The sequence below is a fragment of the Babylonia areolata genome, chromosome 29, assembly GCF_041734735.1.
Source record: "Babylonia areolata isolate BAREFJ2019XMU chromosome 29, ASM4173473v1, whole genome shotgun sequence".
Lineage (NCBI taxonomy): Eukaryota > Metazoa > Mollusca > Gastropoda > Neogastropoda > Buccinidae > Babylonia > Babylonia areolata.
Window position 1 is genome coordinate 12,866,631 of NC_134904.1, and position 25,723 is coordinate 12,892,353.

Consider the following 25,723-nt stretch of genomic DNA (forward strand, 5'->3'; position numbering starts at 1 on the left):
TTAAGTCCCCTAGCATTAATTACAGAGTAATTTCCCTTCTTTCCTATCTGCACCAAAACGTTTGCAAAATAAATAAAAATTCCATGCTTAGAAAAAGAAGTTCCTGTTTGAACAAAAAATGATAATAATGACTCCTCTTGTTGTTGTGTCAGAATATCAGATCAAAGTGCCAAGTTTAGAGAATACAAAAAATATAAATATAACAGTAAATGCAGTTTGCATATAATTAGGCTTCTTTTTTAATTTTTTTTGTGCCCATCCCAGACGTGCAATATTGTTTTAAACAAGATGACTGGAAAGAACTGAATTTTTCCTATTTTTATGCCATATTTGGTGTCAACTGACAAAGTATTTGCAGAGAAAATGTCAATGTTAAAGTTTACCACGGACACACAGACACACGGACACACACACACACACACAGACAACCGAACACCGGGTTAAAACATAGACTCACTTTGTTTACACAAGTGAGTCAAAAACCCAAAAAAGCAACATATAATTCATCCAATGCGTTTGACATATGAAATGAAGAAATTTTCCAACTTCACTCTACATCAACCCCCCCCCTCCCTCACTCCCCTACCCCCAAAACATTCAAATGGAATGCATATTTTCAAAACACCAAATGATTTAAATATACCAGAACAGCTGTGGAAGCCTTCATGGCATCCGTAAAAATAAGTAGATCATAAAAAAAAAATCATCTTGGAGCCGACTTTGTGAGACATCCCAAACAGCATCTACAACAAACAAAGTAATCATGGTATGAGTTAACTCATACCAGAATAGAATGAGTTAACCGACTCATTCTGTGTTCTCCGAACTCCCAACTGGAGGAGTGGAAACCCGACATCAGGCATCGTGTGGAATGGTTGCCCGGTGGTGAAGTGTCCGCCTTGGAAGTCAGAGAATCTGAGGGCACGCTATCGATTCCCACACTTGCTAGAATCGTCTTTCCCTTCCACTAGACCTTGTGTGGTGGTCTGGATGCTAGTCATTCGATTGAGACGATACACCCTGTGCAGCATGTACTTAGCGCGCTCTTAAAAAAACCCACATCAACGAAAGGGTTGTCCCTGGAAAAATTCTGTAGAAAGATCCATTTTGATAATAAAACAAATACACTTGCTGGCAGGATTAAAAAAACAAAAAAAAAAAAAAAAAAAAAAAAAAAAAAAAACCTGAATAAAAAAAGTGTAAAGAATATCATGGAAAGTCCCTTCAAGAGACACCTTCATTCAGCACACAAAGAACTCAAACCCAAGATCCCCTCCAATGTAAAACACTTTTGGCACGCTGAATGGAATCAGAAGACCGATGGCTAACTCTTTCAGCTTCATCCAGGATGGACGATACATAAAAAAGATACTAAAAAATAAACCAAACAAAACTGACAACTTGGTTATCAGGAAACAAAATGAGATTACCTAAAAGGTTAGGTAAAAAGAAAAAAAAAAGGTGCAAAAAAAGAAAAGAATAGAAAAATTCACCATGCACACCATAAAACCAAATGTGTATGAACATTTAAGGTGGAAGTTTCATCTCCCCCCCCCCCCCCCCCCCCCCCCCCCCCCCCCCCCACCTCTATATACCTACACGAGTGGGCTTTTGCATGTATGACCATTTTTACCCCATCATATAGGCAGCCATATTCCGTTTTCCAGGGTTATGAGATGAAAGCAGCTGGCAAGACCAGGAACGGCGTCAGCCGGCTCATTCACGACTGAAACGGCTGGAGACGATCTGCTGGCAAAACGGGCAGTAAGCAAGCAGTCTTGAAAGTTCTGATTCCCCAAATACCCTTACTCGTCATCTTCAAACTGCTCTCTGACAAACGAGAAGAAGAAGAAGAAGATCTCCGTATAATCTTCCTCACTCACTGAGTTGCACACAAAAACCTGAAGCAAAAACTGACGCTGAGTGAGCGAAGAAGGAACTGAACTGCACACTCTCTCGTCTTCACCACAAAGCCATGCGGTGAGGTCAGAAAGATGTGCAATGAGACAATAGATTGTCGACTTTCTGAGGAATTCACTGTTCTTGTGACAACTGGGGAAAAAAAAAAAAATAGTGTGCTATATAAGTATCCATTATTATTATTATAAAAAAGATATTAAAAAATAAACCAAACAAGCCTGGCAACTAGGTTATCAGGAAACAAAATGAGATTACCTATCTAAGAAGAAGATCTCCGTATAATATTCCTCACTCACTGAGTCGCGCACAAAAACCTGAAGCAAAAACTGACACTGAGTGAGCGAAGAAGGAACTGAACTGCACACTCTCTCGTCTTCACCACAAAGCCATGCGTGAGGTCAGAAAGATGTGCAAGGAGTCAATGGATTGTCGACTTTCTGAGGAATTCACTGTTCTTGTGACAACTGGGGAAAAAAAAAAAAAAAAAAGTGTGCTATATACGTATCCATTATTATTATTATTATTATTATAAAAAAGATATTAAAAAATAAACCAAACAAGCCTGGCAACTAGGTTATCAGGAAACAAAATGAGATTACCTATCTAAGAAGATCTCCGTATAATATTCCTCACTCACTGAGTCGCGCACAAAAACCTGAAGCAAAAACTGACACTGAGTGAGCGAAGAAGGAACTGAACTGCACACTCTCTCGTCTTCACCACAAAGCCATGCGTGAGGTCAGAAAGATGTGCAAGGAGTCAATGGATTGTCGACTTTCTGAGGAATTCACTGTTCTTGTGACAACTGCTGGGGGAAAAAAAAAGTCAAAGGAATTCATTGGATTTGTCACAATTAAAAGGAAACAGTTTTTTCAAACATCACTCTCAAGCTGTGCCCACACATAATGATAATCACACATACATTATAATTTCACACACACACACACACACACACACACATGGGTACAAATCATAATCATACACACGTATGCAGACACATCGCATCACATACAAACACACATTATACTTACACACACACACACACACAATAAAACCACCGGTGAGATTACACAATGTAAAACACAACACCCCAATGCAAACCTCAAAGATCACCCTCTATACATCACTACACCTCTTTTGTTTTTTTGACATTTCAGCAGCAGTTGGAAAAAAAAAAAAGAACCCCCCCCCCCAACACCCCCCCACCCCCCAAACCACTGCCTTGATTTCACAAATGCATGACCAAAACAATATATCACAACTTTTTTTTCATAGGGTTAAAAGAAACCAAAACCAAAACCCAAACCACCACCACCTTTATCACCAGCAGTTCACAAATGATACAACAATAACTATAGCAAAAAAAAAAAAGTTTCCTTTTCTCAGATTCAAAAGTTTGAACTTACTATCAAACATTTCAGTGGTCTGTCACCACCTTCCTCAGCCAACATTTTTTACAGGAAAGTCTTGAGTTGTGAGTTGGACAGGCTGCCAGTGGACTAGAATCCCTATCACACAATCACAGGATTGAAAATGAATGGAGAGGACTTTGGTGCCGAGCACAGTACTGACTGCTAATTTCTGGAAGAGGAAGGGAAAAGAAGCCGTCCAAAACACAGTGGAGTGATGGCCTAGAGGTAACGTGTCCGCCTAGGAAGCGAGAGAATCTGAGTGCGCTGGTTCGAATCACGGCTCAGCCCGCCGATATTTTCTCCCCCTCCACTAGACCTTGAGTGGTGGTCTGGACGCTAGTCATTCAGATGAGATGATAAACTGAGGTTCTGTGTGCAGCATGCACTTAGCGCACGTAAAAGAATCCACGGCAACAAAAGAGTTGTTCCTGGCAAAATTCTGTAGAAAAATCCACTTCGATAGGAAAAACAAATTAAAAAAAAACTGCACGCAGGAAAAAAATACAAAAAAATGGGTGGCGCTGTAGTGTAGCGACGCGCTCTCCCTGGGGGAGAGCAGCTCAAATTTCACAGACAAATCTGTTGTGATAAAAAGAAATACAAATACAAAATACAAATACAAATCAAGGCAAGGAAGCCTATCAAGTCAACTGGCTTCCAACAGACGGTAAAGAGCCAACCAACACCATTAGTCCTACTCCTGTGCGCAGACTCCCCCCACTCCCCCACCTTGCATTTACAGTCAATCCTTGGCTTCAGCAACGTATCTAAAAATCCAGAGCCAGATCCAGCCTCGCCTCAACTAGGGCACTGGCCTAGTACTCACTCCAGTCCGTCGCAACATAAATTATACGGTCTGGCGCCTGTAGTCTTGCAACTCAGTATTAACTCTCTCCATACGAACGGCGAAAGAGACGACGTTAACTGCGTATCACCCCAATTACCACCATCAAAATATTGCAAGCGGAAGGCTCTTATACTGAAGAGGTGAATGTTGACAAAGAATACCACAATTCTGACGACGGAAGCTAAAGGTTGGGTCATTGAGACACCCGCACTGGACATCCGAGGGGTCTGTGTTGAGGAGAAGAGAGGACTGGCCGTACTGAGTGAGTTAAACGCAGCAGCGAACTCTGTGAACTCACAGACTGCCCAACCCAAGGCTCTCCTGTATTGGTTTTGTTGAGAAAGGTTGGTGGGAGACCACCGAAATATACATAAATACATATATAACTATATCTATACATACATATATATATATATATATATATATATATATATATATATATATATATATATATATATATATATCTACATCTACACACACATACACACACAAACTGTAAATTCAAACGTTTGATTCTGAGTAAAAGAAACTTTCTTGCTGCAATATGTATCCAGCATGAAGGGAACGTTTACCAATAAATACATTCTGACAGGTCACAAACAAATTATACAGACGTACCCACATGCCCCACACCCCTCCCCTCACCCCCTCCCTCCCTCCAACCGCCCGCACCTTCTCCCCTGCACTGCTGTTTGTTGTTCATCCTGTCCTGTGGCGAAAAGGAAGGCACTGGGACGGCCAGAAGCTGAGGCAGCCAGCCTTTCAACACGCCTTTCTCCTGCACACCCCCACTGACGACTGGCACCTGATGGAGGAGAATCCCGGTCTGTTCCACAAAGGAGAACGTTCATCTGTTTCCATGAGGGAGAGTTTTGTCTGTTCCATGAAGGAGAACCTCATCTGTTCCATGAGGGAGAACCTCCTCTACTTCCGAACAAACAAGAGAATGAGGAGAACCCTGCCTGTTGTTCCATGGAGGAGAATGGAGAATCCTGTTTGTTGCATGGAGGAGAATTCTGTCTGTTCCACGGAGGAGAAACCTGCATGGAGGAGAATCCTGTCGGTTTGTTCCATGTAGGAAGACTCGTGTTCTATTGGAGTGGAAGAGAATTCCTGTTTCAATGGAGTGGAAGAGAATTCCTGTTTTAATGGAGTGGAAGAGAATTCCTCTTCTAATGGAGTGGAAGAGAATTCAATCTGTTCCTTTTGGAGAAGAACAACCTCGTCTTTTTCCACAGAGGAGAATCCTTCTCTGCTCCGTAAACAAGATCACACCACCACAAACTTCACCAAATATTTCAATAAGGTCTTAAGCACAGGAGAGAGAACCACCAAACCTTCATTTAAAAAAAACGACAAAAAAACCCCAAAAAAACCCCACATATCACCACAAACAACACAGCCACTGCATGCCTCTCTCTCTCTCTCAAGTCTAACCCTGTGAAGAAAAAAAAGAAAAAAAAAGAAAAGGAAAAAAAAACAAAAAAACAACACAGGTGGGAATTTCACAACAACCTGGTGAATCCTGATAATGGACACAAGATTCACAGGGCACACGGCATGTGTTGCCAGGCTTGAGGGTGGACGTCTTGGAATTAACGGTCACAGCACTGCGCTGTGTAAGACGTAACTGTCACAGCAGGTGTTGCCAGGCTTCCGGCTGCCTAAGAAATAACGGTCACAGCAGGTGCTGTCTAGGAAGTAACGGTCACAGCAGGTGCTGTCTAGGAAATAACGGTCACAGCAGGTGTTGTCTAGGAAATAACGGTCACAGCCTATGTTGCCAGGCTTCAGACTGTCTGGTACACAATGTACACAGGTCTTTTCAAAGCTTCAGACTGTCTAGAATATAACAGACACAGCAGGTCTTTTCAAAGCTTCAGACTGTCTAGAATATAACGGACACAGCAGGTCTTTTCAAGGATTCAGATTGTCTAGGATATTACGGACACAGCAGGTCTTTTCAAGGCTTCAGACTGTCTAGGATATAATGAACACAGCAGATCTTTTCAAGGATTCGGACTGTCCAGGATATTACGGACACAGCAGGTCTTTTCAAGGCTTCAGACTGTCTAGCTTATAATGGACACAGCAGGTCTTTTCAAGGCTTCAGACTGTCTAGGAAATAACAGACACAGCAGGGCTTTTTAAGGTTTCAAACTGTCTAGGATTTAACGGACACAGCAGGCCTTTTCAAGGCTTCAGACTGTCTAGAAATAACGGACAAAGCAGGTATTTTCAAGGCTTCAGACTGTCTAGGATATAACAGACAAAGCAGGTTTTTTTTAAGGCTTTAGACTGTCTAGGATATAACGGACACAGCAGGTCTTTTCAAGGCTTCAGATGTGTCCAGGAAATAACGGACAAAGCAGGTCTTTTCAAGGCTTCAGACTGTCTAGGATATAACAGACAAAGCAGGTTTTTTTAAGGCTTTAGACTGTCTAGGATATAACGGACACAGCAGGTCTTTTCAAGGCTTCAGTCTGTCTAGGATATAACAGACACAGCAGGTCTTTTCAAGGCTTCAGTCTGTCTAGGATATAACGGACAAAGCAGGTCTTTTCAAGGCTTCAGTCTGTCTAGGATATAACAGACACAGCAGGTCTTTTCAAGGCTTCAGTCTGTCTAGGATATAACAGACACAGCAGATCTTTTCAAGGCTTCAGGTGGTCTAGGAAATAACGGACACTGCAGGTCTTTTTAAGGCTTCAGACTGTCTGGGATATAATGAACACAGCAGATCTTTTCAAGGATTTAGACTGTCTAGGATATTACGGACACAGCAGGTCTTTTCAAGGCTTCAGACTGTCTAGGATATAACAGACAAAGCAGGTCTTTTAAAGGGTTCAAACTGTCTAGGAAATAACGGACACTGCAGGTCTTTTCAAGGCTTCAGACTGTCTAGGATGTAACCAACACAGGTCTTTTCAAGGCTTCAGACTGTCTAGGATATAACGGACACAGCAGATCTTTTCACGGCTTCAGATTGTCTAGGAAATAACGGACAAAGCAGGTCTTTTCAAGGCTTCAGACTGTCTAGGAAATAACGGACAAAGCAGGTGTTTTGAAGGCTTCAAACTGTCTAGGATATAACGAACACAGCAGGTCTTTTCAAGGTTTCAGACTGTCTAGGAAATAACAGACGCAGCAGGTCTTTTCAAGGCTTCAGACTGTCTAGGAAATAACAGACACAGCAGGTCTTTTCACGGCTTCAGATTGTCTAGGAAATAACGGACAAAGCAGGTCTTTTCAAGGCTTCAGACTGTCTAGGATGTAACCAACACAGGTCTTTTCAAGGCTTCAGACTGTCTAGGATATAACGGACACAGCAGGTCTTTTCAAGGCTTCAGACTGTCTAGGATGTAACCAACACAGGTCTTTTCAAGGCTTCAGACTGTCTAGGATATAACGGACACAGCAGGTCTTTTCAAGGCTTCAGTCTGTCTAGGATATAACGGACAAAGTAGGTCTTTTCAAGGCTTCAGATTGTCTCGGAAATAACGGACACAGCAGGTTTTTTCAAGGCTTCAGACTGTCTAGGAAATAACCAGCACAGGTTTTTTCAAGGCTTACGACTGTCTTGGAAATAACCAGCACAGGTCTTTTCAAGGCTTCAGACTGTCTCGGACAGAGCAGAGTGCTGACGATCTGCCCTGAAGATGAACAGGATGTCCTCGTCTGTCCCGTCCGACTTGCGCGCCTTGTCAAATGACGTGTACCGGCAGCAGCACAGGTCTGCAACAGACGCCAGACACCACATGACACGTGCTGGTTGGGTCGATTCAGTTTTCAGTTTCAGTTTCTCAAGGTGTCAATGCGTTTAAGACAAATCCATATGCACTACACCATATAACCATTCTAGGCCGATGCCTGACCAGCAGCTTAAAACCAAAGTCCGACCTTGAGAGTGCATGTATTTATATTGGTGTGCCTGTAAGAGTGGATTTCTTCTGCAGAATTTTGACAAAAAGTTGACGGGCGCAATAGCCAAGTGGTTAAAGCGTTGGACTGTCAATCTGAGGGTCCCGGGTTCGAATCACGGTGACGGCGCCTGGTGGGTAAAGGGTGGAGATTTTTACGATCTCCCAGGTCAACATATGTGCAGACCTGCTAGTGCCTGAACCCCCTTCGTGTGTATATGCAAGCAGAAGATCCAATACGCACGTTAAAGATCCTGTAATCCATGTCAGTGTTCAGTGGGTTATGGAAACAAGAACATACCCAGCATGCATACCCCCGAAAACGGAGTATGGCTGCCTACATGGCGGGGTAAAAACGGTCATACACGTAAAAGCCCACTCGTGTGCATACGAGTGAACGCAGAAGGAGACAAAAAGTTGACACATTAGTTGCCATGGGTTCCTTTTCAGTGCGCCAATGTGCGTGCTGTGCACGGTACCTCGAATGATCATCTCATCCAAACAACCCTGACGCTTTCCAGTCAAACTTGGGAGAAAAAGGGCGAGACCAGAATTCGAACCCAGATCCTCGCAGACAACTGTATTGGCAGATAAGCATCGCAACCATTCTGCCACCTTCCCCCTACTGCTTGATACAACATCGCTGGATCTGTCATCTAATCATTATCATTATTATCATTATGATTATTACCATTATCATCATTATTATTATCAATATCATCATCATCATCATTATGATTATTATGATCATCATTATTATTATCACTATTATTATCATCATCATCATCAATATTACTATCATTATCATTATCATTGCTATCATTTTTATATTATTATTACTAATCAATTAATTAATTTTTTTTCTTTTTTTAAACAACAGTATGAACAGTATATGCCAACAGAAACACCCAACAGCCATAAAAAAAAAAAAAAGAAGAAAAAAAAAAGATGCAGATGAAAAGATTTAATTAACTAACTAGTAACTACTGAACCAATCATTCAATCAATCAACCAATGTTGACAATGACAATAAAAGTAGTTATGGTTATGATATCAGTTACAACAACAATAGCAATAGTAATAGAAGTAGTTGTAGTCGTTGTAGCAGTAGCGGTAGCAGTAGTAGTAGACAGCATAGCGTTTTATCATGAGCATTATATTGTATTGTTCTGTATCGTACTGAATTATATTTTATCACTACAGATTTCTCTGAATGAATTTAGGCTGCTCTCCCTTAGGTAAGCGCATCACTACAGTGCAGCATTGTGCCCCCCACCCCCCCTTTTTGACTCACTTGTGTAAACAAAGTGAGTCTATGTTTTAACCCGGTGTTCCGTTGTCTCTGTGTGTGTGTGTGTATGTCCATGGTAAACTTTAACATCGACATTTTCTCTGCAAAAAAATAGGAAAAATTCAGTTCTTTCCAGTTATCTTGTTTCAAACAATATTGCACCTCTGGGATGGGCACAAAAAAAAAAAAAAAAAAAAATGAAGCCTAAATTATATGCAAACTGCATTTACTGTTATATTTATATTTTTTGTATTATCTAAACTTGGCACTTTGATCTCATATTCTGACCCAACAACAAGAGCAGTCATTATTTTCATTTTTTGTTCAAACAGGAACTTTTGCTAAGCATGGAAGTTTTATTTATTTTGCAAATGTTTTGGTGCAGACAGTAAGAAAGGGAAATTACTCTGTAATTAATGCTAGGGGACTTAATTTGCTTTAAACTGATCTTTCTCATCTTAAACATTACATTTTGAAATTATACTCAATACATAAAAAGTTTGGATTTTTTTTTAAGTGTATCACAAGTGAGTCTTGAAGGCCTTGCCTCTCTTGTTCTTTGTTTTTTTGGTCTGCAAACTGTGTATTTGCTTCTCAATCAAAGTGGATTTTCCTACATAATTTTACCAGGGACAACCGTTTTTTGCCATGGGCTCTTTTACCTGCATCAAATGCATGCTATGCACAGGGAGCTCAATTCATTGTCTCATCTGAACGACTAGAATGTCCAGACCACCAGTCAAAGGTTGGTGGAGGGGGGAGAAAAACACTGGTGAATGTGGGATTCAAACTGTGCACTCTGATTTTTTTTTTTTTTTCCCCCTGGATCGACGCGTTTCAACTCAGCCCCTGCGCCACTGTAGCGTAAGCATTGTGAAGCTAAGTGTGGTGAGCATGTTACACCTGAAACGTAGTACTTGCTGTCTGGTTAATGTTCCATCAGTTAAATGGATAAAAACCAATCAATCCCCCCAACCCCCCCCGAACCCCCTGCAAAAAAAACGACAGAAGGTCTCAAGGATATACCATATTCCTTGAGCAACATCTTCATACTCACTTTCTTCTTTGCTGGGGTTTTTGTAGAAGATGTACTGTTTACTTTTGTCAAAACCACACACAACGATGAAATGACCTGAAATCACACCACAGTGAAATGTGTCAACGAAAGGCACACACAAAGGAAAAACTTGGAATGTAAAATATAAGGAACAAAAGCAAGATATCTTTTCAATCAAAACAGCCTGATATTCAATTTTTTTTTTCTGTTTGTTTATATCTGCACCTGTATGGCTGTGTACAGCTAACCACTTTCAAAAGAAAAACAGACAGAGACAGAGACAGACATTTAAACACGGATACAGAGTGACAGAGTGAGAGAGGAGTCAGAAACAGAGAAACAGAGAAAGCGAGAGAGAGACAGATAGAGCGAAAGAAACACACATAGAAAGTTGTTTTGTGGGGGTTTTTCCCCCACTAAAATACACTCCTAACATCTGGAATCAAAGATGTGTGTGGCCGTGTATGAGGGAATCAAAATGAGTGGTGTGGGAGTAATGCCACTGAAACAGTACAGATGATGGGGCAGCGAAAAAAAAAAAAAAAAAATTGTTGAGCATGTCAATATTGCTGCTAGGACGTACAGACGTGTACAACGCGTGATGGATTTTTATTTTCGGGAAATGCTATTCCATTCCGTTGTCCGAATCGGAATACATTTATTGTAGGATTTTCCATCGTCCAGAGAGAGTTAAAGAGCTCCAAATCACCAGAACTAGCCCTCACCTTGGTATCCTGAAGACCCAATCATACAGCACAGACTGCACTTCCCTATCTGAAAGAAGAGGTAAAAAAACAAACAAATTACAGAATACTTCATTATCATACAAACAACTAAACAAGACACAGTAATCAGTCATTCGATACATAATATAAAAGACACAGAAAAGCTTAAAGACCCGCAAACAACAACAACAACAACAACAAAAATGTGTAAAAAGAGGCACATCTTCAGCTTTTCCTTTTCAAGTTCTGTTGGAAAAAAAATTGACAGCTCCACATTCATTTTCCATCACAGAAATAAACATACCAGCAGGCCACAAATAAAACTGCAAGTTTGCACAGGTACATTTTTCATGTTGCTCGAATACCTGAATAAAGATATGATCACAAAATCTCTCAAATTAGTAGTGCATTTCAGAAAATATTTCTGCGTTGGCCTACTTCAAATTTGAAATTCGGGCTGTCAGTCAAAGGGAGGGAGGTGGACCAATCCAGTCCATATATGCTTCATGCCGGTTCTATGTTTAGCAGCCGTCGTCAGTCTGAAGTAAACACAATGATAACAAAAGTAACCCTGTCGGCCAGGTCACAGGGCATCTGGCCGCTGATGTCTGAATTTCAGTGTAGCCTGTTTGAGAACTGAATGAGAGGGAGTGAGCGAATACGTGTGAGTATGTAGAGGGGGGGGGGGGGGGGGAGTGATTGTGTGTGTGTGTGTGGGGGGGGGGAGTGATTGTGTGTGTGTGTGTGTGGAGGGGGGGGGGAGTGAGTGATAGGAACAGACGTATGAAGAACATGATTTAAGTTATTAACTATACATAAACAAAAAATGCAGCAGCCATCGTTTGATATGGAGAAATAAGTTCATGATCTATCATTAAAAAAAACAACAACAAAAAAGTGCAAAGTATAGTGAGTAAAGTTCAGATTAGTAAACAATTCCACATTCCCCTTAAATAAATTTCAGCTGCAGACATAACATAATGAAGAGATTTGTTACCTATCATGGTGTATTTGTATCAGGGACACACAGAGAGAGGGACACAGAAGCTCCGAATATGAACCTTGATGAGGAACTGTGTGTGAGGGGGTCAGAGCGAACAATGGTACTGGGACACTGCTGCTCAGTGTAAACACTATAAACAGGCCAGACTCCTTTGCCCTGTTCTGCAGCCAGAAATAGGTTCTCTGTACTCATGGCACCCTATCAGTGAAGCCACAGCAGGAATGGTCTGGCTGGTGAAACACTGTCCAACCACGTGTCTGTGCATTAAGTGGGACCCCATGGATTTTTCACCGGCTCTTTACGGGCCTTCAGGAACAGTCCTCAGCCCCATCCATATGCAAGATGTAATGTGTGGGCATATAACCAAGTAATCATACGTGTTGACATGCTCTGTGCGTGTGTGTGTGTGTGGGTGGGTGTGTGCGTGTGTGCATGTGTGTATGTGTGTGTGTTGGGTATGCTCATGCATTTGCACTTTTATGTTTATATTATAAATAAAAAAATTATGCATAAATGATGGGCGCAATAGCCGAGTGGTTAAAGCGTTGGACTTTCAATCTGAGGGTCCAGGGTTTGAATCTTGGTAATGGCGCCTGGTGGGTAAAGGGTGGAGATTTTTCCAATCTGCCAGGTCAACATATGTGCAGACCTGCATGTGCCTGAACCCCCTTTGTGTGTATACGCAAGCAGAGGATAAAATAGGCATGTTAAAAATCCTGTAATCCATCATCAGTATTCGGTGGGTTAAGTTAACAAGAACATACCCAGCATGAACACCACCGAAAACAGAGTATGGATGCCTGCATGGCGGGGTTAAAAACAGTAATACAAGTAAAAGCCCACTCGTGTACATATGGATGAAAGTATGAGTTGTAGCCCACAAACGAAGAAGAAGAATATGCATAAATGTAACAAAATCCTACAGTATTTGAGTTTGTATGTATATATATATATATATATATATATATATACATATATATACCATTTTTGATTCATGTTTGTACCACTGATAGATACTGTATCTCCCCAATAATCCTTCGCACAATTGTTTATAACATCAATAATATATCCAATTCTCTTCTGTCAAATATACTGACGTAAACAACACATACAGTATTCACAGTCAAACCACTGCCATCAAACACTGCATGGACAAAAATACAAATGGTAAGGTCACATGCCCACACTCACTCACTCACTCACCCACACACAGATTCACATGGACACACACACACATCCTCTCCAACCCAACCCATCCACACTTCAGCAACCAGTCCCCTCCCCCCTTTCTCCCCACCCCCCAACCCCATCCCCGATATAAATGTAAACACTTCATGAATGCTTACACTTTATTTGCCAAGGAAGGTTCTGGTCACAGAGGGTGATACTTAAAAAAAAACAACAAAAAAACAAACACAAAAACACAAAAAAACCTCTAGCATGCAGTTTACATCTATACATTATAACCAAACTTTTCTGAAAGGAAAATAAACACACTGTCCAACTGTGATAGATTTACACAAATCTAATGATTTTGCATTGAGAAAATTCCTACAATGACATGGATGAAAATTTCCATTCTGGGGCACTTTTTTGCCAAGTGGAAGGGGATGAAAATTTCCACCCTGGGGCACTTTTTTCACACCGGAAGGGGATGGAAATTTCCACCCTGGGGCACTTTTTTGCACACTGGAAGGGGATGAAAATTTCCACCCTGGGGCACTTTTTTGCACAGTGGAAGGCGATGGAAATTTCCATCCTGGGGCACTTTTTTTGCACACTGGAAGGTGATGGAAATTTCCATCCTTGGGCACTTTTTTGCGCACTGGAAGGGGATGAAAATTTCACATATACACACACACACACAGTCCTCAGCTGGGCATCAGATACACTCCAGGTACCTCCAGTCAGACAGCACATTGGCCACCCCCACCCCCATGCCCCCATCACCACACACACACAAACATATCAACACACACACACACACACACACTGACCTCCGGTGGGCACCAGATGCACTCCAGGTACCTCCAGTCAGACAGCACGATGGCCACGCCCCCCTCCTTCACATGACTGACCAGCTCATCCACTGACACTGACCTGGTGCCACCAACACGCACACCATTACCATACACATGCTTATCTGTGTATCTGTCTATCAATCTATCAATCAATCATTCAGTCTATCTATATATCTATCAATCGTCTGTCTGGCTGTCTGTGTCCTTCCGTCCCTCTCTGTGCATAGATATATTATCTACACCTTTCCACTTTCCTTCTGTCCTTTCATTCATTTATATTTTCTGTACAGTATGATAGTGAAAGGAAAACAAGTGCAAGTAACAATAAACCAACCCTTCCGTTATTTCAAAACAAATTCACAATATATTCTTAAAAAAATAAAATAAAATAATGATAATTTTAAAAAAATCCCTAACAAAGAAAGATAGTGAGTGTGAGGATGGTGTAAAATGTTCAAAAGACAACAACTGGACTAAATCAAATTCATATCAAATATACATACATATAATCTATCTATCTATCTATATATATTTTTTTTTCACCACATAGTGACATACATATGATGGTAAAAAAAAACCTAATTGAACACACACACACACACACACACACACAAACACATGCATGCACGCACGCGCACACACACAATTTTTTTTTTTTTAATTCTAAGGAGAGTCTTCCTTGAGTAACATAACTCACGACACATGCAAAGCAGCACATAGATGCAGGACACACACAAACACCCACACATGATAATTATGTACACTCAAGTGAATGCGCGCCCACACACAAACTCACACACACACACACCTACACACAGAGAAAACGACAATTTTGGACTGGAAAAAAAAAATTACCACCTCACTTACCTCCAGACAAATCTCTCAAGAGCAGAAATACTACTACTACTTCTACTACCTGTGCAATCAACAACCATCTACCTGAAGATCTTGTCATCAGTCCCATCCACATGTAATATGCAGCTTCTGTTCAAATGTGTGTGTGTGCATGAGTGTGCGTGCATGAGTGTGCGTGCATGAATGTGTGTGTGTGTGTGTGTGTGTGTGTGTGTGTGTGTGTGTGAATAGAATATAGAATAGAATAGAATAGAATAGAATAGAATATATTTTATTGTCATGAAACCGTAAGGTTTATAAGACACAGTGCAATGGTAAATGAATGAACGAATGAAAAACACACAATTAATCAATCAGTTAATGCAGTAAATTGCAGCAGCATTCATAAACAAATTTTCACAATCTTGTTTGTATATATTCATCATCTGTTAGCATCACCTGACTGGGAATATGTCCTGTGTTATTCGAATTTTGAATATCCTTTAAAAATTGTGTGCAGTGTGTGCATGTGTGAGTATGCAAAAGTTTTTATATTGATATGCACTTGTATGTATCCTAATTTCTGCTGTATCTGTGTTTGTGTATGATTTTCAGTTTATGTTCGCATCTTGTTACGTACTATCATCCCCCAATATTCCTTGCGACCCCAGTACACTTGGTAATAAACACATATTCTATTCTATTCTATTCTACTACAACCAAAAACAACAAGGAGAGGGAAGAAGAAAAAGACAATTCGAAATGGTACTGAGTCTTGTGCTGAGACAAACCAAAGCGCTTTCAAATACAGTCAAAACATATATGGTGAATACCGCTTTTCTGTGACCACCCCATGGGATGCGGCCTCCTGAAACAGTCTGTTGACCCGCTGCTCGTCTTTGCTGAAGGCAGAGTAGAACGACTGCAACACACACACACACACACACACATATATATATATATATATATATTTGTGTTTCTTATTTCTTTTTATCACAACATATTTCTCTGAGAGAAATTCGGGCTGCTCTCTCCCTACACAACAGCACCACCCATTTTTTGGGTATTTTTTCCTGCGTGCAGTTTTATTTGTTCTTCCGATCAAAGAGGAGAAGGAGGAGGAGAGGAAGTAGAAGCAGAAGAAGAAGGAGGAGGAGGAGGAGAGAGGAGTGAAGAAGAAGAAGAAATAGAAGAAGAAGAAGGATGAAAAGGGGGAGGAGGAGGAGAAGAAGAAGGAAGAGGAGAAGGAGGAGAAGAAGAAGAAAAAGAAAAAAAAAAAAAAAAAAAGAAGAAGAAGAGCAGTAAATAGGAAGAAGACAACGAGAAGATGATGATTATGATGCTGTTGTTTGTGGGGAATATTAAGAATGGATGATGAAGAAAACGAAAGAAAGAAGAGGTTCAGTTTCAGTTTCAGTTTCTCAATGAGGCGTCACTGCGTTCGGACAAATATATTTGTATTTCTTTTTATCACAACATATTTCTCTGTGTGAAATTCGGGCTGCTCTCTCCAGGGAGAGCGCGTCGTCACACAACAGTGCCACCCATTTTTAAAATTTTTTTCCTGCGTGCAGTTTTATTTGGGTTTTTTTTTCTGATCGAAGTGGATTTTTCTACAGAATTTTGCCAGGAACAACCCTTTTGTTGCCATGGGTTCTTTAATGTGTGCTAAGTGCATGCTGCACACGGGATCATCTGAATATATATACAAATATATCTACATATACACACATACACAAATCTGAAGAATCATCTCAAAAACTATAGTATAGAGATCTAAAAGATGAACTGTGATTAATACCAGTTTACATCAAATTGTCTGTTGCTTCATAAATCATTTGTGTAATGCTTTGCCGTTGTGCATTTCATTCTTTCCTCCTCTTCCTCTTGACCTCGAATGGTGGTTAGGGAGACTGTCTTCTGGATGAAATGATGTACCTGAGGTCCAGCATGCAGCATGAACTAAGCGCACATAAAACCACCCAAAGGGATGTCCCCAGCAAAAGGTCTCTACAACAAGTCACTTTAAGAGTAAAAAAAATACACACACACACACACACACACACACACACAAGCAGACAGACACAAAAAAAAGTTATCATTTCAAACAAAAAAAGAAAAAAAGAGTGGTCTGCACCTGGCAAGAGCAGCCTCAGTTTCACAACTTCGGACCAACAGCATCAAACTGATGCTAGAACAGTGATAAAACCAAAGTACTGCCCGTCAGTTGCCAATCGTGAGTCAAACTGGTCGACTGTGAGCTGGCAAACATTGGTGGGTGGTTGCGATGTCACATTCTAGGCATCCGTGAAATATCTTGGTGCGAAACTGGATCAGACGTTGTGCATGCAAGAGCAGTGTGTGAGCAGTGTGTGCCTTGCATCATGTCTTGAACTTGGGTCCACTGCACAGATCTCTTAGACATATTTTGTCCCATGACGCAAGTGTGCGCATCATCGCTGCCATGGTAACTTCTTGGTCTGACTAAAAACTCTGCTTTTGTCTGTGTCACAGATGAGCAGCTTTCCCTGTTTACAAAGGGTTCAAAACTGTGCAACAAGACTTTTTCTACAAAAAAACAAACAAACCCAAAGATAGTGAGAGCATGTGCCACCCCTTTTGAACGAACTGCACTGGCTCCATGTGAAATACTGATCTGAATACAAAGTTGCAGTTCTTGTCTATCGCTATTCTTATCTTTTACGGGTCACTTCCGCTGTATCTGTCTGTTTCACCTTCCACATGCTGCTTGTCTTGCACTCTTTGTTCCTCCAGTAAAAAGCTCTTGAACTTCCAAAAACATAAAAGGAAGACTGTTGAGGAATGTGTTTATCGTTTCACTGCCCCCCAAAATTTAAAACTCGCGGACATCCAGTCTGTATGAAATTCCAACTCTTAAGTGTAGTGGGTATTTGAATCAGAAAAATATTATGGAAAGTCTGTGATACTTGGCAGGCATGTGTATGTATAATGCAAATAAACAAGTATAATATTACATAAATACACACACATAGACATGCATATATAGAGTGACATTGAGATACAGATCTCTCTCTCTGTCTCTCTCTCGATCTCTGTCTCTCCCTCTCTCAACCCAGGCAGAAAAATAAAATGTGTACTATAAATCTCTGCATCATCAATCAATCAGTACACACAACCAGTGGTGTTAAAATCAGTTATCACTGCATTCTGACCTTGGAGGCATGGTCCTCATTGGCTCCCAGTGTCACTGTGCACAGTCGGTGTGGGATCGTGTAGCGTGCGACGATGTAGGCCAGGTCTACTGTCCATACACTGTTGAATTACACACACACACACACACATACATGCACACACACACACACACACAGCGATAGACACACACACAACATACACACACAGTGATACACACGCCACATTCACAGTTGCACACAGATACACACACACACACACAGCCAATCATACACCCACACGCACACACTCTCATCCACACACACACATACACACACAGAGTTAAACACAAACACACAAACACAAAGACATATGCATGCACACAGACAGTTCATATGCAGGACAGTTACACAGCTGATTTTCAAAATATCTGTTGATGTAAAAGCACTAAAACTCTGGAATGCTTGTACCTGAATAAAATTCTTAACCAGCCTGGGGCAATATGCGCAGACAATGCTTTACTGTTTACACACCAATCATATTTACGATATCAAAAGGCCACAAACCTGTCTCTGTCTTCTTTAGCACTGGTGAATGGGGGGTGAGGAGGAGTGGGGGTTGGGGGTGGGGGGTATTGGTCCACTATGGCGTTATATTTGTCACTGGAGTCCACCCTCTCCACCCCCCATTCCCCCTCCCCCCCCCCCCCACCCCACCCCACACACCTGGAGACAACGAAGGGAGATAAGATAACACTGACCTTTCTCCACACTGCTGAGCATCCAGGTCCTTTGTGTAGACCTCCTGGGCTGGAATGTCAAAGTACCTGCCCACAAGCATCGCTCAGTCAGTGTCAAGTCGCTTCCAAATCTCAAAAATTCAATCCCAGGAACATAAAAAAAAAAAAAAAAAATATAGGGCAACTGATTTATATCACTTTTGTCCAGACACGTGCTTACACAATGGAGAGAGAGAGAGAGAGAGAGAGAGAGAGGGAGGAAAAAAGGTTAACTCATTCAGCCCTCTGCACAGCACTGTCTGGGTATCTAAATTTGTTTCATTAAAATGGTTTCCATGTTCCAACATATATATATATATATAATTATTCCTTTTAGACTGCAAGCAAAGGGAATTGGCTGTGCCAACACATGTCTATCTGAAGTAAAAACCCGTCAATGTCAGTATACTTTATGCAATTTTCTGCATCAAAATGGAAGGGAAGCCTGCCAAGGCTGTTACCTCCCCAGTGTTGAATGGGTTAATCCCCCAATTCAACATCAGTTTACAACTAAACGAGCAGAACAACCAGTTTACAATTCATGAAAAAAAATGTCATGTTGCATACTGATTAGAAGGCTTGTAAACAACATCAATAACAGTATCGTTTCAACAACAGGCTTGTGTACCTCACAACAGATTGATCGTTCTCTCACACTTTTCTTTTAACTCACTCGGGACGACAAGTTTTCTCCCTTGCTTTTCCCCACAGACGGCCCATTTGTAAGGGTTTGGAAAAAAATTACAAAAAGTACAAAATACTGTGTAAGAAAATGAAACTTTCAGAACTGGTTTATTACATGTTGAGCTATTACATATATATTAAAAAAAAAAAAATCGAATTTCTCATCTTATTTTTACAGTTTTGCCACATGTAGAAAATACTGCCAATTTTTCACCCCAAATCACAATACCCATGCTCGCTTTCTGCATTAAATTCACTTCAATGTCCGACCCTTCAGTTTGTAGCATTTCAAGTACTTCGGCAACCCTAAAACGTTGCCGTCACTGCCTTGTTCGCTTCACAACATTCTGAGAAGAGCCCGCTTTGTTAACAGGCTGGTACGCAAGCAGATGACCGGTCAGTGACTTTGTCAGCGTGTGTGCAAGATGGGCCACACATCCCAGGCTGACCAATCATACTGTTCGATTGTGGAGTGACCCAAAATCGTGCACTCTGCTTGGCTAATCACAAAATCACGTGTACAGCGCATGATGGAATTATACTTTCGGAGAATGCTATTCCATTCCTTCGTCCAAATCCAAATCCATTTTGTGTAGGAATGCGTGAGCATTCCTTCGTCCGGAGAGAGATAAAATAATCCAAGAGATCTAGAGATCCAATCATAGTGTCACTTGTTCGGATACTGAACTCCCCCCATCCCACCCCACCCCATCCCTCTTTTTAACCAGATGTAACAGAAGTGCTTTCACCTTTACCTGAAAAAGTGAACTGAAAGAATAAATAAATAAATTAATTAATTGATAAATACATAAATAAATAAAATAAATGATTAACTTTAGTTACTCAGGGATAAATCCGATCTACACTATGTACACCACATCTGCTAAGCCAATACCTGACTGACCTGAGCAGCATAACCAAAAGCATTTATTCAGTACTTGGGGGGAAACTACACTAAAATAAGATAAGATAAATAATTTCAGAAAATAGATAAATAAATGTTCTTGTTTGAAGTCCAGCTGACTGTACAGGGCCATATCAGGACTGTCAAACCATACTTTTAATGCTCAACCACATCAAAACAAAACTGTCACAATTACAAAAAAACAACAACACAAAGACAAACCCACAAAACATAGTTCATGACACAGTATCCCAACCATTTAGCTCCTAATGGCAAATAAGACTCAGCCATGCTGATGATGCCAGCCATTCCGCTTGATTTATCATCCTCAGATTACAAAAAAAAAATCATAAAAAAGAAAAAGAAACAATACTTCAAAGCCAACCAAAAAATACATAAAAAGACCATATATATATATATATATATATATATATATATATATATATATACACACACACAAATATCACTGCAGAATGGGCAGCTAGTGCCCATACCAGTGTTTACTTCTCACTACCTAATCACCAGAGCAAAACAGAACAAACAGCGGAAAACAGAAAAAAAAGTGTCAAGGCTTGCTTGAATTTGAAAAAGAAGAAAGGGGAATGGACTGGGAAGGCAGAAAAAAAAGGCGACAACAGTGAAGAAAGAAAAAAGGCAGAAACAAAGAGAGTGACAGAAATGAGAAAATTTCTGGCACAGATTTTCCAGAAGGCAGGGATGCTATTTACACTGAAAGACCCCCCAGCATCCCCGTGGGGGGGTTGGGGGGGGGGGAGGTGGGAGGGGGAGAAGATAAATAAATGAATAAAAGAGCACCTACTTGAGCACCATGGAGAGACACGCCAGGCCACAGTCCCAGGTGTAGCACTGCTCGACATGGGGCAGCTCTATGATTTGCCGGCCTCTGCTGTCAGTCTCCACTGCAAAAAACAACAACAAATGAACACTTCATTGATTCTCAAGGGAAGACAGCCGTAACAGCCAAGTGGTTGGAGCAATGGGTCAACTTTCAATCTGACTCTGAGGGTCCTAGGTTCAGATACTGGCTGAACCTGGTGGGTTTAGGGTGAAAATTGTTAATTTTTTCCTATCTTCTACATCAACATGTGTGCAGATCTGCTAGTACAGGTGACTGAATGAATATATGTGTGTGTACACAGTGTGTATACATACATCTCTGTAGCTGCCTTCACCTTTACACCTCATCTCGCACTCCATGATCAGCTACGGCCACCACTCTTTCTCTTGTCTCCGGACCTTCCCAAACAGCAACCCCTCCCCGCCCCCCACTTTCCCCAACCCTGCCCCTTCCTCCTTCCCCTGTTTTTTTTTTTTTTCCCTTGTCTTGAGTTTCCCCAGCTCTGTATAAATTGCATGTATCTAAACATTTTGTTTTCCTTCTTTGTGAAAGAGTTATGCGAGTGTGTGAATGACTGGTGTGTAAAGTGTAAGCGCTTTGTCTCTGCACAAAATTAAGCACTATATAAATGGTAGTTATTACTACAATAATAATAATTATTATCATTATTATGATTACTACATGTATAAAAAGAAAAAAAAAATCACTCCCCTCATCTTTAGTATATATACATATCACTATGTGTGAGAGAATGTGTGTGTTTGTGACCTGGAGGGAGGAACTGTGTATATATATATATATATATATATATATATATATATATATATATATATATATATATATGCAATATATTAATATAGATGTCACAATATATATGATTATTGTGTCTTGACAATTATTACTGAGTGCAGAATTTATGTAACAAATTTATGTTATGTGAATACAATCAACAGTTTCTTGGAATTGTAGAGTGAGTTCAAGAAACTAAAGTGGGGTGAAGACTCAAGTGAAAAAAAAGAAAAAGAAAAAAAAGAAGTGAAATTTGGAATACTCTGTATGATTTTAATCAGAAATGGCATTTCCACCCCTCCTCGCTCCCCCAACATACACCACCAGGGTCTCCCCACCATACTCACTCTCAACTATGACCTATCCACACCCCACAATCATTGGTGTTGTTTTTTTGTGTTTTTTGTTTTTGTTCTTTTTTGTTTAGACTCTAATATAAAGTCAGTTTGAATGAATGTCTCACTGGGAACAAAAATAGAAGGAAAAACTCAAAACATAGTCAACCAAATCAATTAATGTAATGAATCTGGAATACACAACTGGTTAAGTAACAAGTCTACTGGTCCTTTTCCGTACAAAGTAGCTTTTATTTATTTATTTTTTATAGTAATGTACTTTGAAATGAACATATGTACAACAACACCAACAAAGATATTAGCATGCCTGATTGTTAGCTGTGCAACTAATACTGCGGTCATTCCAAGTCAATCTAATCACGGTTGTGACGAACGGTCATTGTTTTAAATGAGGCATCGCCCAAGCAAACATCTCTGCAATTCCTTACCTTGACAACAAGGTTTTTAAAACGAAGCAAGTTTGACAAGATAACGTACCCGGTGTCAGCGTCACTGCCATTCTGTAACACTTCTCCAGTCTTTCATCTTCTGTCGCAAAAAAAACAAAAACAAAAACAAAACAGTGGCAAACAAGCTGTAGGTTGAGCTTTGCTTCCCAAACATAAAATCTGCTGCTCCACCCGATAATAGGGCTAACAAAGAACGTTAACTCTCGACAGCTTGCTGAAAATAACATTGAGTGATGCCACCTGACTGCTTTCGTGTTGGTCAACGAACATGTCGGTTTCCTTCAACTTAAATTGATATTATTAAGCAACGAAATAATTACATGTATTTCAAACAATTACACCTCATTGTCATATCTTATGGTTGGCTAATTCGCTTAACTTACCACCGATTGTTGGACTTAAAATGTAATACCAGCTCGGTCTTTTTTTTTTCAATGATTAATTTTGCCTTCTTCGTATCTTTCCCCTCACTTTGTTTTAATGTAATTACTTATTTGGTAACTTTTGTTTAATTGCTTTATTTCAGTCCTATGTAAATTATTTACACAAACCTAGGATAGGCTCTCAAAGCATGTCATGATTACCTCGTTGCCTGGTTCAGTGTCTTAATTGTTATGCTTTTTTAATTTTTATTTTTCGTGCAGATGGGGTGTAGCGTAGATGGACCTGCCCGCACACACTGAACTTAAACACATGTGGTGCAATGTATATATTGTCTTGATAAAGTTTGGCCACACATACCTACTAACTCATGACTACGTCCAACCAAAGGGAAACAAATGCAGCATACTGCCCGTGGCTGCATAATATTATATTTATTTCCCTTTGAAATTCAGCCGTCCAGCCTCAGAAACCCACACACTATCTCCCCATGACCATAATTATCTCTTTTGAACAAAGTTTTGAACGTGGACGACTACTCGAAAGTATGCAAGCGTGACAAATGTAAAGATACACATTGTTGGGTTATGATCAACACGTTTGATCGACTGGATCACTGTAATTGGATTTATGTTAGATGTGAAACTTTCACATTCTGAGTTTTTTTGTTTCAGTTTACCCCCATGGCATAATTGAAGGGGAAAAAAAAAATCGCCAAATGCAAGCAGTATTATTTGTGAGCTTATTTTCTGCAAAAGGCTGTTTTCTCGTAAATGTGGACTGGGTCGGCTAAACTTTTTTTTTTTTTTTTTTTTTTTTTTTTTTTTTTTTTTGCTGCCCGTTCATCTGCACCGTTTCAGTGGTATCAGTTGCTCCCACGCCGCTCATTCCGAGTCCCCTATACACAGCCACACCCGGGTTCGTCTGTCGCCGGCAGTCCCATTGCCATCAGTCCACAGGAAACTGACCATCGATGTTAGGTCGCGAGAACTGAGGCCACACACCACAGGAGACCCTGCACTGCTGCTGAGTCACTTCGGTGGTGTTCGATAGTGCCTGTTCTGATTTAACGTACTTTGGACACCACCTACTAAGCCCCTATTGACGACAATAATGACTTAGTCGCGGAGCCAGACTTTGTGAGCGTCAGTCTCCCTCCAACGACAATCCCCTATGAATCTGCCGACACTGAAGACCTTGACAAGACTCACCCCAAGCGTGAGTGGGCTAAACGTTATAGTTATCGCGCCGACCGGTGATACCATGGCACAGTTCTGTCACCACCGGCATTGCTCTGGCGAGATTACACGAGACGTGATGAGACGAGATAGGATAAAGATAAGACTAACTCTATTTTCTGATTATAAGAAAAATTTGGGCCAGGTGTGTTATCGCATCATACAAGCACCTGTGCGTAACCCTTCGCAGAGCGCTGACGATGTAGAAAGAAAGGGGAATAATCCAACTATTTCAGAGCAGTAAATTCAGTTCGGAGACTCCGTGAATTCCGACAAAGATTCACTTTCAGGCCTACTACTATGTCTGAATCTGTGAGCAGCAATATTAAAAACAGTTGTAATCCCAGATTTAACTTTTGTCAGTGTATCTTTTACTTATCTGTTAATGTCCATCTCAATATATGCCGGGTTCAGTCACATGCGATGTTTTAAAAGATTCAAAACTGCAAATATATCACTAGTTTCCATGATACAGAATAATGTAATCGTGCTAATCTTGCCAACCACAATCAACTATAAATTATACCTATGTTGTTTAAAACACTTTTACCAGTAAAACACTTGTACCACTTTTCACTAGTAGGCCTAATGGTTATCTTCAACACCCTGATTATCCCACACTGCCATGAGCACAGTGTGTGTGTGTGTGTGGGGGGGGGGGGGGGGGGGGGGGGGAGAAGTGAGGAGAGTATGTAAGGGCTATCTGACTTAACAAATTCACTTTCAACCACACCAAGCACAGACAAAAGTACGCGCCCACAAATATTATTATTCAAATTCTCTTTCTAAACACATTCATACACATTCCACACTTGCATGTTACCACACACTCACGTACCAATTCTCATCCGCGCAGTAATCACTTCGATAAACCCATCCAGGGGTACTCAAAAACAAAGAGAAAAGAATGCTGGTTCGATTCCCACGTCAAGGGAACAAAACAAGCTCACGAAACTCACCCTGAGTGACAGCTTGTGGCTTCTAAGGGCCTGCTCGCACCACTTTCTTGTGGCTTTTTAAGGCCCACTCACACCACCCAGTCGTTGGGCCACACAACCTCTAAGACCTGTACAACACTTAAATCTTCAGCACTGTCAACATCAAT

At 40.7% G+C, this 25,723-nt stretch overlaps 1 protein-coding gene across 1 annotated transcript; it reads right to left on the reverse strand.

Moving 5' to 3' along the window:
- Positions 1–5,781: 5,781 nt before the first annotated feature.
- LOC143275072 (protein GUCD1-like) lies at positions 5,782–23,049 on the reverse strand. Its single transcript, XM_076579136.1, has 11 exons — positions 23,028–23,049; positions 21,367–21,466; positions 18,941–19,006; positions 18,225–18,324; positions 15,864–15,952; positions 14,173–14,275; positions 11,173–11,221; positions 10,460–10,522; positions 9,425–9,439; positions 7,825–7,914; positions 5,782–5,978 (listed from the first exon to the last, which is right to left on the reverse strand). Exons 1-11 carry the CDS (start codon positions 23,047–23,049, stop codon positions 5,782–5,784), a joined length of 894 nt encoding a protein of 297 aa, XP_076435251.1.
- Positions 23,050–25,723: the final 2,674 nt, after the last annotated feature.